The sequence below is a fragment of the Chroicocephalus ridibundus genome, chromosome 6, assembly GCF_963924245.1.
Source record: "Chroicocephalus ridibundus chromosome 6, bChrRid1.1, whole genome shotgun sequence".
Lineage (NCBI taxonomy): Eukaryota > Metazoa > Chordata > Aves > Charadriiformes > Laridae > Chroicocephalus > Chroicocephalus ridibundus.
In genome coordinates, this window is record NC_086289.1 from 1,908,511 (window position 1) to 1,928,110 (window position 19,600).

The window sequence follows — 19,600 nt, forward strand, 5'->3', positions numbered from 1 at the left end:
ATCGGCTGGCTGTGGTACAGTACATCTACTCAGAAGTCTGGAAACAAAGCTTTTCTTACCAGCAAGTACTGCCTGTCGCTTTCTAACTCCAGCTGAGGTTTCACTTTCTTGACATCATCCCTACAAGCTTAGGCAATGTGTTTCCAAAATCTGCCTTTGGATCCCGTCCCTTCCCACCCTTAACCACTGCCTTTCAGCAGTGGAGCTCCTCCATGCGCTGCCCGCCTCACCAAGTGGTCTCCTGCCAAGCTTTTGTCTCCAAGTGCAGGGACGGACCATTCCTGAGCACAAGGATGCTGCCCTGGAGGGTCTGACAGTTCTCCTGATCATCTGCACTTCCCAGCTGCCTCCCATGGGAGGCCACCTACCAGCTTCCCAAAATTTGCTCTCCTAAAACCCAGTCTGCACACTGCTTCTCTCCTTCCTCACTCAGTGAGCAGTGTGTCACAGTCCATCCAAGGCTGCCACCAACCCCACATCCCCAAACCGCTCTTCCTCATTAGTGAGCACAACAGATCCTGCTGTGCACCATCCTTGGCCATGCATCAACAAAGCGCCCTTGATATCCTCCAGAACACATCTTGAGAGCTTGAATCCCACCATGCTGCCTGTTCATGAGGCTGAAGTCCTCCATGAAAACAAGGGTCCGTGATTTGGAGACTCCACTTGTTTAACGGTGGCTTCCATGGTTCATGGCAAACTCCCACTCCCACTGTGCCAACCCTTACTGGTCTCTGGCACATAATGCTGGTGGCATGGAGGAGCTCAGTTGCTGCCTGTAAGTCTTGACAACTGCTTATCACACACTTAAGACTTTAAAAACTTTCAGAAGTGTTTGTAAGAACTGTGTGGGAGAACTACTGAAGCCAAAGTTCCCAGATTTCAGTGGGACTTAGATTTGAGTCTACATAAATCAGACACTTAGATTTAACCATCAGAATATATGCAGAGAGTTTAAGTCACGCTTCTAGGAACAGCTCTGTACCTAGAGATGCTGACAGCAAAAGGAAAACCCAGAAGCTGGAGGCTTTCAGAAGTCCGAGGTCTGGGACATAGAGCAGTGCCCCATCACAACCGCCAGCCGCCCTGGCTGACAGAGCACCAGCTCTATTTGCCAAAGCCACAAAGCACCAGCTGCCCCATCCCCAGGTGAGGTCCGTCACACCACTGCCAGGAGCACAACTTATCAGAATTGTAAAGTTCTGCTGCAAAGCGAGAATACGATGAGATGGGATATGGAAACCAGTACTAAATGTTTAATATGATCAGCAATTCACAATTATTTCTGAAGTGTCTTTTTCTGGATAACTTTTCCACCGCATGATCCAAGTGAGAAGATAATATGAGATGCTGCTTTTGAATAAGTTATATATTTCCCTTGCTTTACTTGAACATAACAATGCCACCATTATTAATATTTTTAGTCTACAAAACAGCACTAGCCTTCCAAAGAAAAAGTCCTTGACCAAAATATCAGAGGATATTAAACTGAGAAGTGATCTACTGATGCAAATCATTAAATCTATTTGCATTTGCTTACTGAACCCTAACACAGAAATTAAACTACATAGTGTGGGAAAAAGAGCTGGTTTTGCATGGTTAAAAGGAGACATCTTGGAAGATCCAAGCTCTATGTCATTAATTTTCCTTCTTCCCCTCATTAACAAGTAAAATGTTTTCACTGCTTGAAAAGTTTTAATAAATAGGAAAAAGCAGGGCAGCTGACATAAGTTTTTAATGTAATATACAAGAGCTTTTAATATTTTTACATATATTAATGTAAAAGCTAAAAATAAATGTTAAAAGGTTACATTTGTGAAGAAAGAAAAATGGCATTTACAGTTACAGGATAAGGTTTTAGAATTTAACTCTTTCTTTTCCGGCATGGTGTTCTGAAGATCATTTTCCATTTAACCGAAAATCAATATAATTGCAAAGGTGAGCCGCTGCAGAAGCGGCACGTGGTTAAGGACACGTATTGCCTCACAGCACGCCAGGATGATTTACTGCGCTTTGTCCTACTAAGTCTTAAATTCTTTTTATAGAAGGAATTAAGGTAGGTATTTTAAGAACAGCTTTAATTAGCACAAGCATTGGTAGAATGTGATCTTTGTGAGTTTCACTGAAAATTCATGAAGCAAAGCAGCAAAAAAATGACCATGTGTTGCAGCTGGAGCTGGGCAAAGCCACCCAACCCCAGAGAAACCCCAACAGACCTGGCCCTTCCCAAACACTGTACGGTGATCTGACACCAAGGTTTGCGTAGTCAAGGCTCTTCGGGTAGATACCACAGACACTCCTCAGCAAAACACTTTTTGTAAGTCAATTTTCTCATTTAAGCAGAGCTGCAAGAAGGGTTGCTGTTACCCAGACGGGTGACCGTACGCACACCCCGCTGGCTAATCTCAAAACAGCTGTGGCCTTTCGTTATTCTCAGCGTCATCTGTCAATGTACAGAGATTTTTTGAAGGACTAGAGAAACCTGAGAAGAAAACCAAGATGCAGAGTCACCATATTTATGAATACCCACCAGTTCTGATACATAATAGAAACACAATCCACATCACCATGCTGCCCATTTTCCCATTTTTATAACAAGGATCTGCAACAGAAAAACACCCCTCTGCATTAATCTACCTCTGGCAGAAGTGGAAAGGTTCCACTCGTGGCCTGAACTACAGAAGAGTAAGTAAAGAGACACCAGGCACAGTATCTGTGGCACAGTATAGGGCAGGGCGTCAGGAAAAGATTTCTTTCCCGAGAAATTTCTTGAAGAGATGATGCTGCATCGAGAAATTCTCACACTTCTCTTTGGTGAAATTATTTTTCATCACTATTACAGCTTTACATCGTCTGCACTAGAAATAAACCCATCATATTTGTGGTAGTTTCAAGTGGGTGTCTGCACAAGCTATATTATCTAATACAGTCTGTTGTTATTTTTGCCATTTTAAAATATCCTCACTGTAAAACGTGATCATCGGGTTATAACATTTCTTGCTTTAGGAAGCTCGGCCAACCATCGATGGTGAGGAACACGCACCACTCAAGCAAAGCTGCTTGTTCTACACACTGAAATAGGTCTTCTGGCTTTTTGACATGGCATCGTCTATGTTAACATTAAAGGTTATTAATTTATTAAACATCAGATTATTACCATGAATAATTGCCCAATAAAAATCTAGATTTTTATTTTTTTTTTACATAAAGCCTTCAAAGGCTTCTCCAGCTAGATTTATAGACAAAAACACAATTGTGAAGACTTGCAAAAAACCCACTCCTATTTGAATCCTGTAATGCTGCCTTTGACAGATGAAGAGAAATGCAGCAGTGCTGTCAGGAAAAATAACACAGCTAACGTCTAGTATTGATTACAGGCGCGCGAGATTCGCTTCAGTTTAAGTGAAAGAGGAATGTGGGTTTTGCCAATCATGCAAAATAAAGTTCACCATTCACACCTGACAGTAAAACTTATCCTGCAAACCATTACTAAAAACATATGAAACCACGTATTTGAGCTGTAACGCTTTGACAAAGTCTAAACTTGCTACACGTTCTTAGAGTTTATTTTGTTTAAGTTTTTTGAAACACTATTTCCAATAAAAAGTTTTCTTATCTTGATGCAGCATAAACAATCTGTAGCATCTCCACAAGAAACTATGAAAAAACCTAGCCCAGTTTATTTTTAATAAAAGGAGGACTATGCTATATAATAACTCTTCCTGCCACATCCATTGAATCTGCTGAAATAAAGATTGATGCCTGGATATTTGTAGACACTACTACCAGAAAGGTAATATTTCTTTTTTTCTTTCCCTTTTTTGAGAAATATACTGCTTTCCTGGAACTTTGAAATAACTTGACGTAACAGGCAACATCTTCCTATTAAGGTATCTGCATGTTTTAAGACAGGTGGAAAAAAACCCCAATGAGATTTGTGAAAGCTTAGTGCCACCAGCTAACAGATGTTTAGAAATAACAGGCTTAGAGAAAGATATGTGAGACTGTGACCTTCTCCTTTGGGCGACTGTTCTGCACAGGCACCCAAAACATGCTTTCACTTTACTCATCAATACAGAAATCAGGCTTGTCAGGATCATGAAGGCTTAAAACACAAAACACAAGAGAAGCAGCCTAGAGACCAGACCCCCACACAGCCCCTGTGTCCCACTGCCCTGCCCCTCACACACAGGCTTCCCCCAACTCACAGAATCACGGAATCTTCAGAGTTGGAAGGGACCTCTAGAGATCATCTAGTCCAACTCCCCTGCTAGAGCAGGATTGCCTAAAGCACATCCCTCAGGGCTGCATCCAGGCGGGGCTTCAAAATCTCCAGAGAAGGGGACTCCACAACCTCCCTGGGCAGCCTGTTCCAGGGCTCTGTCACCCTCACCGTAAAGAAGGTTTTCCGTGTATTTGAACGGAACTTCCTATGTTCTAGCTTGTGCCCATTGCCCCTTGTCCTGTCGCTGGGAACCATTGAAAAGAGCCTGGCTCTGTCCTCCTTGAACCCACCCTTTAGATACTTGTAAACATTAATCAGGTCCCCCCTCAACCTTCTCTTCTCCAGGCTAAAGAGTCCCAGCTCTTTCAGCCTTTCCTCATAAGGGAGGTGCTCCAGTCCCATAATCATCTTGGTTGCCCTACGCTGGACTCGCTCCAGTAGTTCCCTGTCCCTCTTGACCTGGGGAGCCCAGAACTGGACACAGTACTCCAGTTGTGGCCTCACCAGTGCAGAGTAGAGGGGGAGAATGACCTCCCTCGACCTACTGGCCACAGTCTTCCCTATGCAGCCCAGGATGCCATTGGCCTTCTTGGCGACAAGGGCACACTGCTGGCTCATGGATAATTTACTGTCTACCAGGACCCCCAGATCCTTCTCCTCAGAGCTGCTTCCCAGCATGTCCACCCCTAACCTATACTGGTGTTTGGCATTCTTCCTTCCCAGGTGCAGGACCCTACACTTGCTTTTGTTGAACCTCATTAGGTTCTTCTCTGCCCAGCTCTCCAGCCTGTCCAGGTCACGCTGGATGGCAGCACGGCCCTCTGGAGTGTCGGCCACCCCTCCCAGCTTGGTATCATCAGCAAACTTGCTGAGGATACACTCTGTCCCCTCATCTAGGTCATGAACTCACGGGAACTAAACGTCTAAAATCCTGCCTGGATTTTACCCCACGCGTTGAACCAGCATCCCCCCAGAAGGATGAGGCGCTCCAAGCCAGACCAAGCAGTACTTTGAAGCTTTTGAGAAGGTACTGCAGAAGCAGAGAGCAGTGGAGCAGCCCAAGCCCTTCACCTACCTGCTACCGAAGGGCTTCACGCACTCAGACTCGCATAAAATGCAGACTGTATCTCAAATCTCATCTGTTTATATTAACGCCTACAAAAGATCCATCTAATGAACCATTTTCCAGTCACTGTAAACAGTAATTAAATACATTAAACTATAAAACAGGAAAGTGCCATGCAAAACATACTTTGATCATTGATAAGTGCCGTCAGCTTGGATGATTATGGTGTTTACAAGAGCAAGCGCTCTGCTTTCGCTGGCAGGAAAGTGATGCATCTGGACTTGTCCACTGTCGGTGTTTTAACACCTTCCCCTACGGGAGCAGGACGACGACCTTACAGAGGACAAACACTGCTACAGTACTGGTTAAGAAAACCAACCAAAAATAAACAACTTTCCAAAAAAAGTGGAAAGATGCTGAAGGTTTAATTTTACTTCCCATAAGGTCTATAAACTGTGTGGACCATAGGATGACTCCATACGGACAGTGGTCTTAGTCTTTGAAATGATCAGTAATATAGCTTTACTTGTACAAGCATAATGGTTGCCCATCTTCAATAGTGGAAACTTCAGGCTCTGCAGAAGAACAGAACCCAGTGGTTTGGTTCCACTGAGTACACCCCGTCTTCCCTCAAGAAATGACCACGAGTCTATAGAGTCTATGCTACCAGTAGCTTAAGTTTCAAACAGGTCTCTAGGAACACCTTTTCCCATCCCCACTCTGCATTTAGAGATCATCCCAAAACCATTAACTTCTTTATTGCAAATGCGTACTTTGTCTTGTTCAGGTTTTATCCTGTACCATTTTAATTATACAATCTCTGCTGTTGCAAAATAATTTGAAGGAAGAACTGAACGGGGAAAGAGTGACACCTCTTTCCAAGCTACGTTGCCAATAACCCTCTATTCACATAAGTCACATCAGACGTTCACGGTAAACCAGAAATCTATTCAAAGCAGCTACGCAGAGTAGTTGCATACCTACCCTCCTTCGGGCGGTTTTTAGTACGCCCCTGAGCTCCACTAAGTTTCTTAGCCTTGGCTGATGCTTATTGGAAAAACAGGAGGAGTGGCACTCTCCCAAATGCCTCCCACTTGTGGCATCAAAGTGAGATATCACTCACAGTAAATTTTACAGTATGAGGAATGAAACAGTTAGCAAAGTTGACATTTAAACCATCATCACTGGCTATGATTAAATACCTCAGAGATGAACGGAGTGGTTCGCACCTCTCCAAGTTATTGTTCTAGGCTCTTATCAGACTCCTGTACGCCGCCGCATCCGCTGCATTTTCACACACTTGAGACTTTCTTTGAATCTGTAATAGCTGGAAACCTGTTTAAACTGAGATTCTGGAGAGTTTCTGATAATGTTAAACTGGCAGAGAGAGATCGACTGAAACCCTGGCGACCTTCCTGAACTGCACATTCACCCGTAAAGGTTTAGGTAGATGAATAATACAAAAGTGACCAAACCGGCTCCTTGTTCCTCCTTCTCTGATCTCTCTCAGTAAGATGTAGGGAAATGAAACACTATAAAGAAAACTGCAAATAGCTTGCAAGAAATACAGAGGGCAGATGGGATCACTCTGCTTCCAGAGGAATCCCTCTTCTGAAAATAGTGTGAAGGGAAGTCTGGGGTATTCCTACAACACCAGGAAAAGGCACATTTTGACCGTTCAAGCAATGGTAAAGCAAGTCAGCCTGCCCCACCTCACTTCTCACAAGCATGTGTGAAACACCGACGACTTCTCTGCCGTCTCTCAAATTGACGTTTGCATCCACACCAACAACCATTCACTTCCCTGAGCCTATGGAGGAGGAGCAGATGACCTTCACAGGTTGTCTCCTGCAGAAGACAGGAGCTCAGGTTCCTCTGTCAAGCTCAAGCAGCCCCTGGCTTCTCCAAGCAGGGGCCCAGTGGCGAGGGGGGGGCTGTCCCCAGACCATCCACATCTTGCCCCCACGCTGGGCCCGTCCAAGGACGGCAGTGACAGAGCACAGCCAGCTCAGCTAAGTGGAAAAACTCAACAAGTTCTCATGGTGACATCCTTAATGGTGACACAGGGATGTCACTGTTAGCATAACCTGGGATCTGTGCCCACTAATCAGATGGCAAATTTAACTTTCATTTCACATGCACGCTCATAAGCACACAGTTTGTGTCGCACTGTTCATCACCCCGTGCTCAGCAGGACAGGATTGTCCAACCACACACGGGTAGCTGTTTCAGTTTACCTCAAGGCATGTTATACTACTGCCTTTTTTTTTTTTATTTTCTTTAAACCAAAAATCCTTCGGTCGCCACTGTATTTCCCTGCATTAGCACCCGCGTAGGCTAGAGAACCCTTGCTGTGTGCTGACCAGGCAGGGAGCTGGGGACCCTGGGGCGATTCTCCTGAGGGAGCATGGAAATTCCTGAAAGAATTTGTATTTTTGCAACACAGGGAAAAATCGCCAAGTCAACATCCCATCTTTCCAAAGTATTTTCTGCTGTAAATATTTAGCACCGGAAAATACAAGCATGGTTTCTGTTACTGTTAACAGAAGTCACAAATGCAACTCCCTGTTCGCCAAGCAGATAATTTACCCCTCCAGCTCAGGAGTAAGACAAGGCTTCTCAAAACAGAGTCGCCCCAGGGTGGGAACACTGCAGGGGACAGCAGAATAATGAAGAAAACTAATTCTGAAACTTCAAAGCTGCTAAAGACACTTACAAGTACAGGAACAGTAAGAAAGTGAGTTTCTTTTGGACATGAGCAAGAGGAGTTGAACACTTGCAATATTTCAGGCAGGAATATTGGAGGAAAGAGAATCTTCTTGATCAAAAGTAATCCTTGTATACACTGAAAGAAAAACTACAACAACTGACATAGCACTAAATATATATATACAAAAATATATACAGGATAGATATACTTTCAGTTCCTTTTTTTGAAAATGTGAACTGTGACTCTGAAGTTCTTAAAGACAGACAAATCCATAAAAATCAAGCTTCATCTTTGGTATACTTTTTGCCCCACTTTTGAACCCTGAAGCAATGCACTCCAGCCCATTTCCGAGAGGGCCCGATGCTGAAGGTAGAGCTCGCCAGCGGGGCCGGGAGCCCATGGCGTGCACCTCCTCACGCTGCTGTAGGGATGCTAAAGCTACCGCAGCCTCCATCGTATGGCGTGCGGGGATCAAAGGCGAAGAATTTGATCATTCCAGAGCTATTCTCATCCTGAGATCATCTATTCTGACTCTATCTTCAGCACTTTGCTAACTGCCAATGCCAACTCGAATGATGAACAAGTCAATCCACAATTTAAATACTAAAATAGAAATAGGTGATTTCAGGTTACTGTTTTAACTCAGCCAATTGTTAGCACTGCGCCGAAACTGCAAAATGGTTAGAAATAATTTTAGCTAGCACTCAGTAAATTAAAACTTTCACCGTCATGTTTAGTTGAAAATCTTCACTATATATATTATTTTATGTATATAAACACGCACATATATTTAAAAAGCCTGAATAAAACTTCCTCCTCCTCAAACAGAAGCCATTACGTCGTGACATGCCTTGACTTTTTAAGTCTGGCAGCTTCACAAGGAGCAGAACAACCTTAGGTTATTACAATTAGTTTAATCTCATTAATAGATCAATTTCTTTCAAGCATACTGAAAACTGAATTTTACGTTGTTTCTTCTCCTTTCAGGCTACGTTATAGCCTGTGTTCTTAAGTTTTAAGGAGAGCCATCACAGAATAGGTTGTAATCTCAGGTGATTAATTGCACGGCGTTTTACAAGCTGTAAAATAGAGCAAGATCTCCACAAAGCGATTATGCCATTAACCAGGCACTCTTATCAGATTTTGCTACAACTAGCAGGTTTGTCTGACAGATTGCGAGTCTTAAGTATTTATATATTTCAAAGGTTTACTTATTTTTGTTGTTAAAAACCCCTAAAATCTATATTGATTGTTACATGCAATTCTACATGAAAAGTCCCAAGCACCGTGGAGCAGAATACCAATATTTATTACTAGACTTGCGCTCATTATGGTTCTCTCTGACAGGGGTCCATTAAAATCAATTTTTATGTTTCTTATGTTGTTTTTTTTTCTACCCAATGTTCTTACCATAGTGTTTATTAGCCAGTTAGGAGAAACACTGGGCGCCGGTTTGTTTTTCTTTTATTCTGTCAAAAATAATGAGGGCAGACTTAACAACTATTCACTAGTGATGAGTAGAAGAGATTAAACGTTATACTTCAGCACAAACATTTACAGATGGCTTTAAAATTTTTAGAACTTTATAATCCGTAAAGACAAAAACAAGTCCTACCTTCCACCATTTTTTCAGATGTAAATTCTTAAAAGTAATTATAAGGATATTCTGCTTACCATTACCTTGTGAATCGCTCTTGAGTAATATTCCATCTACAATATAACGATTTTTGCACATAATTTATCAGATTGCATGATTTAAGTGCTACCAAGATGCCACTAAAGCCTCAACACTTCTGTGAGGCCAGGCCGGTAATTCAACTGAAAAAAGTGAAAGATCAAGATCAGATAAAAATTAAAGAATTCAGAAAAGCATCTAGATTGCCTGATGTCTGCCTGAAGAACACGATCACGAGATCCTTCTTCCACAGCACACATGAGCAGACGGCAGCCCCCACAGCGAGGGGAGCAGCAGCCACCCGTACAAATAGGATGGACCATGCCTTGCCGAAGGCTCCCTCGAGGAGGGCAACGACCCTCCGGCTGTGAGTACCAGCACCTTTCATTTCTGCACGCAGAGTAACAAAGTACTTGGAGCTTCTGGGGACACGTGTAATTTCCCAGGAAAAAAGTCTGTCTGCCTGAAAGACCACCCTCTCTCCCCACCACCACTTGCTCTGAAGATGTTTCCCGCCCCTAGAACCTTTGTTCAAAGAGAGAAGGAAAGCCACCAAGTGAAACGTTTGAAACCTCAACATTAAAGACAGAAGTCAAACACAGACCTTTGCCCTTACCTCTCCAGGAGAGCTACACAACCTCCCCATTCGCCTTCTTCGCCTCTACTAATTAAGAGCCTGTAATCATGTTCTTCCAATAATCTGCCATTCACACTTTGAGCCTCTATTTTTCAATCCTCACGACTTCATGACTGTTTGTCTTCAGCTTTGATTTCCATGCAATCCCCTTTATGTCTAGCATTCTAAAGAACATCACACAATTTCTCGTATCCGCCACCTTCGAGAACGCACAGACCTTTTTCCTACTATTCTTCCACCCGCCCATTGACATTGCCTCTTCTCAAGGGGGAAGAGTCCTCGTCTGCTTAGCTGTTCTTCAGGCAGACACTGCTCAGCAAAGGCAAGCTTTGGCCTTATCCTAAATACTGCTTTATTTCTATTCCTCATCAGCAGAAATCCAGCACTGAAATCAGCATATAAAGAAACCAAAGTACTTATTTCCGTATCACTGGAGTTGGCAAAACTGTCAAACCCAGAGGCTTGAGGGTTTTCGTATTAGAGGCAAAAACATATTTCAGCCAGAATACACATTATACTTCTTATTCCTGATTAATTTTACACACACGTAAATGACAAGAATAAAACAGGAAAACAGAAAAGGGGAAACCCCACAAATCAAGGGAGAATTTCAGAAGCGAAAAACTGGGGAGAAAAGGACAACGTGGAGAGAAGGAAGCCAAATCTGTTTGAGTCTTGCCAGAAAAAGCTCTGCTGTAACGGACTGCGGCAAAGGCTGCAATTTTATCACCCAAAACAGGTGAAGAGACCAGCCTTAAATAAGTAGTATTAGGAACTTTCCTTTTGGCAGAGGAATTTGGCAAAGAAGTTTGGCATCTAGCAATTTTGAAAGAATTCAGTGTTCCTTCTGAAGATGGCACTCAGCATTTCCTCACAAGTAAGGATAAAGCACAGACCAAAGACCTGAACGGGACAGATGTACTTTAGCAGACTGAACAACACTTACATTCCACAGTAAAATGTCCCGACACTTCCTCAATCAGTCCTATATCTGAGACATCATCTCTACTGGCACATACAACATCTGTTCTGAACTCCAGAAGACATTACAGCTATGGAAAACTAACCAAAGCTCTCACAAGTAGTAGCAGTAATTAAAACAATTATTCAATCCTGCTTCTGTCTCTTGGAACATGTGTATCTAGAGACAGATCTGCAAAATTCGCAAAGTACGCAAGTCTTACTCCTCAGTGACAGATTTACACGTGTGTCCAAAATTAAGGGGCAGGATGTACTTTCAAAACCTATGTTAAAAGTATTTTTATTTTAGAACATTTCTTTGCCAATACTATCGAGGCAGCAGAAAAAAGAAATGCGTTTTGGAGCCGCCACTCCTTAAAGGCACTGGAGGCTGCTTCTGCCTCCCACAGGAGCCAGTACCATCTTCCCAGTATGGCTACTAAAAACAAGTACGCACAGTCGTGGCTTAGATCCTCAGGGCAATCTCCTTCCTTTACCACATACATGAACATGGGATCAATAGGACGTGAACTTACCCACTTGGCAGCACACTCATTTTTGGAAGTTTTATTTCATGTAAGCCTGTTTCACACCCAGATATCTCCAGCCTTCCCACGGGGCTAAGCAGAACTGCGTGTTTCTCCTGGCACTGAAATTCTCCCTCTTTGGAATTCACCTGTTCGTGAAAACAAACTCCTCTTTAATCGCATGCATTTTCACCAAGGAACATTCATCTCAAGGTATTTTGAGTAGTTTTCAAAAGTAACTTTAAAAAAGGCAAGAAAGCAGTATCTTTGATTTCCTCAACTATGGCTTTTTCTTTCAGAACTCCAACTTAAAATGATCCATCCTAAGAAGTCAGCATCTAAATTGAAGTTCCAAAAGCCATGTTAACTAGCAGAACAGTGACCTTCGTAAAAATCTCAAAGAACAGCAGTTTCATGGTTGGTTTATCAGCTAACATCCGCTGTGTTTTGACACCGATTTCAAAAGGATTATTGTGACAAAAGTATATTCACTGGTTTGGAGCCGCAGCGTTATGCAAATAACTGCAAGAACGCAAATAGAGTATGTCTGCTGGAAAAATATATGAAAAAAATCAATCATTCCTTAGTAAAGGAAACATTTTTTTATTCCCATTGTTACCAGTCTGGTTTTACGATTACTGATAGGACTTAGTTGGAAACAGATGCCAAGCATTTCTCAATACCATACAAGCCCAACAATAACATACTTGTCAAATTCATCTTGACTTAAAAAAAGCAACAGCAGTCTGAATCTTTAGTAGATATTTGAGTCGTGTTTACAGTTTGGTTGGTACAATCATTAGCAGAGAAACAGGACGGAACACCACAAGTACGTCCACTGCGGTCAGCCAGACACCAAGCCGCAGGTTCAGACCTCGTACATCGGTGCTGTACGACCAGGACAAAAAAAAAGCCTTTGCTCCAAAGAGCTATTTTCAAGAGAAACTGGACAAAAAAAAGCGAAGAAACCAACCCAAGAAATTGTAAGGTGGCACAAGGTAACTCCATTACCAAACATCCCGGATACATCGAAACAGCAACAAGGTTTCTCGGTGTTCAAAGCCACTCAGACCATACAGCAAACTCGCAGTTTGCCTTACACCTGAAAAATTCACTTCTTACTGCAATATTCAGAACCAACAGCCTCCACAGACAGCCGCGCAAACTTATTTTCCTTAGTATTTACTCAAGTTTATAGTCTACTCCCCAACACGCTCTGAAGCCCACCCCACCTATGGCACCTATGTCCACCCCCGGCAAGGGGACGATGCTGCAAGCCCCACGGAGCATCAGATGAAACGCAGAAGTGATTGAGGAGCTGGGAAACTGATGGAAGAACAGGAGGACAGACCACGGGTGACCAGCAGACAGGGAAATCTACACATGGCGACTTCAAGGTGACCACCGCTTGCTGTTCTACAATACTTATTTTTCTTCAAAATAAGAGAATTTCTTTTTAAATTCCATTATTAAGTGCTACGAAATGAAGTAACATCTATGAGTAATGTAATCAGTGTGAAGCGAGGAGCAAAAGAACCAAACGAGTAGACAGTTTTGCCCACTAAGGCAAAAGTAAAGTCAAACCTCTGAATTTTTGGGAAGCCCTTACGCAATTCCTCAGTTCCAACCAGCACAAAGTTACTCAGCTTGGAGAAGTTCTGCACAATATGCCCGGCTTAAAGAACTGCAGGTTCCTGGTGGTTTATTTAGTTTGACTGTAATCCAAATCAGCTTTTTGCTAAATAATCAAATGTTTGCTGATGTTACAGAAAAACTCTCCCTTTCAACCAACTTCTTCCTCCTTCCTTCTCCCTCCTCACGGGGAGAACGTGGGTGAACTTCTCGTCGGAGCAGCACCTCGCTGCAGAAGTCGTAGCAAAAAAGCACCATCAAAGTTTACATATGTGGAAAACCAGTATACATTCTTCATTTTTATTTGTGTGACAGCCCTAAACTAGATGCACTGAACCTCGTACCGTGCACTCCATGAATATAACAACTTAGTGATAAGAGGACAGCTTTTTCATTATAACAAAACACAGGATGCAGTGAGTAAAAGAAAACTATAAATAACCCTATGAGTTCCCACCAAGTTGAACTAAGCTTTATAGATGAAAACCTTGAGCGAGTACAACTAGTATTTTCAGTCTTGTTTATCATCTGCATTGGACAGCAATGTTTAGAAGGTTTATTTTTATAAGAGAATGAAACTGCGTGACATATATCCACAAACATCTGCAACTGGGTTGGGAGCTGAAGGTGACCGTACAGATGTACGCCACACACCACCCTCTGCCCGGACACTAACGGGCCTTTTCCCCGTTTACCTACAGCTACTGAGACGAGCCAGAGAAGGTCAAGCTAACAACACACTCCTGAGGGCAGTGCTATTTTAAAATAAAGTGAAATTTCATCCAAGATTTAAATTGCACCAGTTTTCAGACGCAAATAAACAGCCTTTAAACTTGTGGACAGCTGGAATTATCAAATGCTTAGCCATCATTTACCGCAGACTGGTGGATATGGAAAACCAGCTCCTGCACACACCCTTCCAACCCAGGCACAATTTGCTCAACATCATCCTCCCTGAAGCTGCGAGGACCAGAAATGAATGGCAGCTTAAAGCAAAAATCTAATAAATCCACATAAACTGCCTTCTGCCTTTTTTTTTTTCCCCCTCCAGCTTATGTAAATGAATCATTTGAGGAATTTTGATCAGGTACCACATGAGCTCCACCTTCACTATCCCTTTCCACTGCAATACCTACAAATCTGTGTCAAAATATCTCATAGTTTCTAAGTTTTTTAGGTAGGAAAAACAAAATAGGACTTTTAGAGATGGATCCTTTCCTGCCATCCACTGGACTCCTGCTACAGAAATACAAATGTAGGGGCAGCGTGCGTGCAAGCCTGTATCTCACTAGACTGAAAATTGGAAGACTGTTGTTAGCCAATAGAATTAAGTCCTTTTTGTCATTAATAACAGACGAGTATCAAAAGGTTTTCACAGTGGATGATTTATCAGTGAGAATATTAGTATGATTTATGAGTCAACGTCCTGTACAGAGGAGCCTCATTTTCCAGGCGTGCTCCCGTGACTTCGCAACAGCCTGCGTCTCGGTGGCACCGCGCTCCTCCGAATGGCCGAGGTCCCCTACATCACACGTCGACTCCACTGAACAACAGAGATGTGCCGCTCAAATTGCTTTTCTAGGCTTGATATGCCATGGATACAAAACAGCAGCAAGTTTTCTCTCCTAAATGAGGTGCCGTGAACCCAAAAGGCAGCATTAGCTTGATGACTTGCATATAAGGATCTTAACCTCTTACGCCTTCCACCGTAATTCAGTTTAACAACCTTGCTGCAGCCAACATTTTCAGTACTAAAACATACCTCCCGTTTGATTAAATACAGATTTTACTTAAATCTGCCTTACCAGTCTTTCACATTACAGTAAATAATTCTATGTTCTACTGCTCCTAAACCCCCTAAAAATTCCATTGTAGTTTGGTCTGAGATCCTAGACTCCAATTCATATCCATAACGGGGAATGGACAAATGAAAAAATACAGAGAAAACTCAAGGATCGACAAGGTTAAGAAAAATCCATGGCAAAGTTCTTCCATGCTTCATGTTAGAATCATAGAATGTGTTGGGCTGGAAGGGACCTCTGAAGGCCATCTAGTCCAACCCCCTGCAGTCAGCAGGGACATCTTCAACTCGATCAGGTTGCTCAGGGCCTCATCCAGCCTGGCCTTGAATGTCTCCAGGGATGGGGCCTCCACCCCCTCTCTGGGCAACCTGGGCCAGTGTCTCACCACCCCCAGTGTAAAGAGCTTCTTCCTCATGTCTGATCTAACCCTGCCCTGCTCTAGTTTAAGCCATTGCCCCTCGTCCTATCCCTATGCTCTCCCACGAGATTTGTATTTTCCAGCAGACAAGTCAAGAGACCAAGCCTCATGGCATTTCCCGTGCTTCAGCACTAAGTCCCAAATCACTGTTACTGAACTGAAGGGGAGAAAGAACACAAAACACCTTCATGACCATTGCTTTCCAACTTCTCCTGTCCTTTCCTCAAAGATCTCACAGCATGCATGTACAGCATTAAACCCCTAGAGACCACAGACTCCCAGTACTGCCTGCAGATGTGTCCGCACCCACCACAAGCGTTCAGCCCTCAGGACACCAGAAACTGTCTTAAAAAAAGTTCTGTCTGAAGGCTGTGGTCAAAGAGACCACCTTTTCACACGTTTTCCCTTTGGTGTTATGGAGCACATGAATCCTTCCCATCAGGAAGGAGCCGGAGCCCTATCGCTGATGGATCTCCCTCCACAGGTTTTTCTATTTCCTTCACTCTGCTTTAGCAGCAATATAACCCTACCATGCCATATCAAAACATTAATGGTAATCCCCTCTGCCACCACCTGCATCTGATTTAATAGGGTATTTCCATTAGGCTATAGCATGTTGCTGAACTTTAAATGGAAGTCCTCGTGATTTTTTTTTTTTTTACATTTTTACTGAGAATCCAGGCAAAAATAACATATTCAACTGCTAAACCTAAACTAACACGTCCTCGCACATTCTGCAATTTTTTTTTTAAACCAAGAGCATCCAAGTGCACTATCAGTGAGACATCACAGTTGCCTCCAAAAAAAATGGGTCTCTTGATCCTTTCCGATTAAAAGAAAGGGTTAATCGCTGAGCTACCTGATAATGTAAATATAACCAACAGGATGATATTGCATTACAATTCTTTCCCCTATTTCACTTGCCATTTCTCAAACCCAGAAATGGTCATATTTCTACCATATCTAGACTAGCAACTGCTGCACATTTTAAAATTACCTACTTAATTCTTCCACACCATGAAAGCTACTGTTATTTAAAAATAAAGACCCCACTCAGATGCCATACTAGCTTTCTCAGGCAGTCTTGCTCCAGTGTTGGGCTAGGACAGAACTACATACTGGCTTCAAAAACTGAAAATAATTGTGAGCATCTATTGTCTGACAGTATCCCAAAGAGCACTATACTTGCTAGCAGGACAAATCATAGGGATTCTCAGCTCTAAAAGCTGAATTTCTGGACACATTTATCCCATAATATCAATGCAGTTTGAGGGCAGTTTCACTTGGAGAGCCCTGATGCGAGCCCAGCCCGCTCAAGGTACAAGTGCCAACCTGCTCAGTTATTTCCTGTTCTTCATAAATCTATCCTAAAGACGCATCACTTCAATATTCTGACACACATGCACTAGGAAACTAGCACATGAGCTATAATTCTCAAGCACCTGCCCTGATTCTATGATGCTATATAATATCCATGACTTGCCAAAAAGCAACACAAGAAATTTGTTGAGTTTGAGAGGATGATCAATAACTGCCAGGGAAGTTGCTCCTTCATCCTAATTACAGGAAAGAAATACTAGCCCTGAACTCTTTAAGTGTCCTTCTTTTGAGTATCACAGTGTTCTCAAACTTGCTTGTTATTGATTCAAGTTTTGAATTAAAATTCAATGACAGCTTGAATCATTGGATTTAAATTTAAAGCAAATATTTCACAGGTACCAGGACTGGCTTGGAAATCTGCTACTTTATTTCAGCCATCTTGCTACAGTCGTTTCTCCTGATCCAGTAAGCTGACATCCTTCTCATAACAAAATCCTTACCAAATCACATCAGGGGTATTTGTCAAGGCAAAAACAATCAGGGACCATCATAAGAACTAAGAAGTTAGAGGTGTCCGTCTCCATCATTATCAGCTCCGTGGCAGCAACGTCCGCAGAACAGACAGCAGCTGAGTGCTTACGAACGCCCCGTCTATTCCGGAGTGCCAAGGTCAGCGTATCACTCCTGTAACGCAGCAGCGAGCGCTGTAATTAGGGCAACTAACGGCTGCCATTGCAACCACACCCATAACGGGGACGTGGCTGTTCCATACTGAGACAGCTGAAGAGAAAAAAATCCAATCATTAACATCTCCTTTTACCATCATAAAGACAACTGTGTGAAATCATACCTTAGAAACACAATCCCTAACGCTGTTTGGAAAAGGTCTGAACTGCAGAAAGCTTCTGCCACCACTGCAGAGACAAATAACGGGGCTGACCACGGCCCCCGGCCGGCACGGCTGCTGGCGAGCCTACGCATGCCAGGGGTCCCCTCGTCCAGCGTTTTCATTGAATTATAGTTCTCTCAACATCTCCTTAATAGTTTAAAACTTCCTGTATTTGTTTTACTGGTTTCTGCGTGTTTATTTAAAAGGAAACAATCCATTGTACGTTAAGAATACGGGAAGATATTAATAGTAAAGGTACTGCATTTGTGCACATATACTTCAGTGCGGAGGGTAATTTTCCAACCTTCTGCACAGCCTTAGATGAGAAAGCCATTTCTTACGCTCAGGGTTTTAAAGCGGAGAAAAACTTAAGGACTGGGAAAAACACAGGATGCATGCAATCAGCATGCAATCAAAACACGAGTCTAAAAGCCTACTCCTGTTAATATCTTGATTAATCATCTATATTTTCACCTTCCAAACAAACAGTGGCTGCTACTGTTTCAAGAGAAAAAAGAATTTATGTACTACAAATAATTTCAGTGTGGGGAGGAAAGAACAGAAGTTTCACACCCAGAAATGGTTTAATGTACTGGAATAAAAATTATACAGAATGAGAAACATTTATTTCTTCTTTTTGCTTATTATGAAGTGTTTGATTTCTTTCAAAGCTAAAATACGAACTTTTCTAAAAGCTGTTCCCTTCTCTTGAAAACAAGAGGCCAAAGATTTCCAACTAAACATAATGGAGCGAACTCTAAAGCTGTAAGGGGCCCAAACAGGTCCCTACAGGTTTGGCATCTTCACCTGGACGGCTGAAGCTGCGAGAAAGCTGTCCTGGAGCCCAGGGCAGGGCTCCTCCTGGTCTGACAAAAGACGAGAAGGCTCCTGCTGCCTTCTGCCACCCACGCTCACAGCTAGTCCTACCGACAGCACTCATTACTTCACGAAAACAGAATTTCTGAACAACACACGTTTCCAGTATCATTACACTTGAACATCACACATAGCATCCTTCAAATATCTGGAAGTTTGTTAGTCCGAGGAAAGCCAAGTGCCCCCCAGTTTCTAAATTAAGGCAAAAGTTAAATTTTGAGGAAGAAAGAAAAAAAAAGGTGTTGCATCATTGTTTAAATTCAAGAAGAAAGTCCTGAAACAAAACCACCACAATGATAGCTAGTCAGATTTAATTCTGCCAATATAATCTGCTAACAAGCAAAACATTAAAAATACCTTTGATGTTTTAAAATACAAGTCTTTTATATACTGCATCAGGTTCTTGTGATCCAGTGTTCATCACCACCCATCTGGACACAAGCCACTTCTTCCCCCTACACACCCCACAATAACTGTCTATATACTGTCTGTATTTCTTTTTCCTATAGCATCCAAAAAAAACTTTCAGCTTGCCAGAATAAAGCATCATATACCATGTCCATATATTTTTGTCCATGCTGCAACAGCAATAAACACCTCCACAGCTGAAGAACAGGACTGTAATCCAGGTGAGGCTTTTAAACAAAAGCTCCACTGAAATATACTGCATTAAACAGACACATTTTCTCTCATGCCACGTGAAGTGCTGCCAAACTGGCCCTTTCCTGGGGTAAAGCCAGCCCCAACCTTACAGAAGCCTTTTGCTGGAAGCCTGTTCTCCTTCTCGCTGGTGAACCACCGCTGCCACGGCTTGCAGCAGCTCCCAGCCTTGCTTCTGCCATCCCTGGTGTTCAGAAAAAAAT

General features: G+C 42.7%; 1 protein-coding gene across 2 annotated transcripts in view; it reads right to left on the reverse strand.

Moving 5' to 3' along the window:
- Window positions 1-19,600, reverse strand: part of MGMT (O-6-methylguanine-DNA methyltransferase) — a 172,629-nt gene that overhangs the window by 136,598 nt on the left and 16,431 nt on the right. For both annotated transcript variants that reach the window (XM_063338462.1, XM_063338461.1), the window contains exon 3: window positions 11,810-11,949. In XM_063338462.1, coding sequence (XP_063194532.1) covers window positions 11,810-11,949 — 140 coding nt within the window. The remainder of the gene's footprint in view (window positions 1-11,809; window positions 11,950-19,600) is intronic.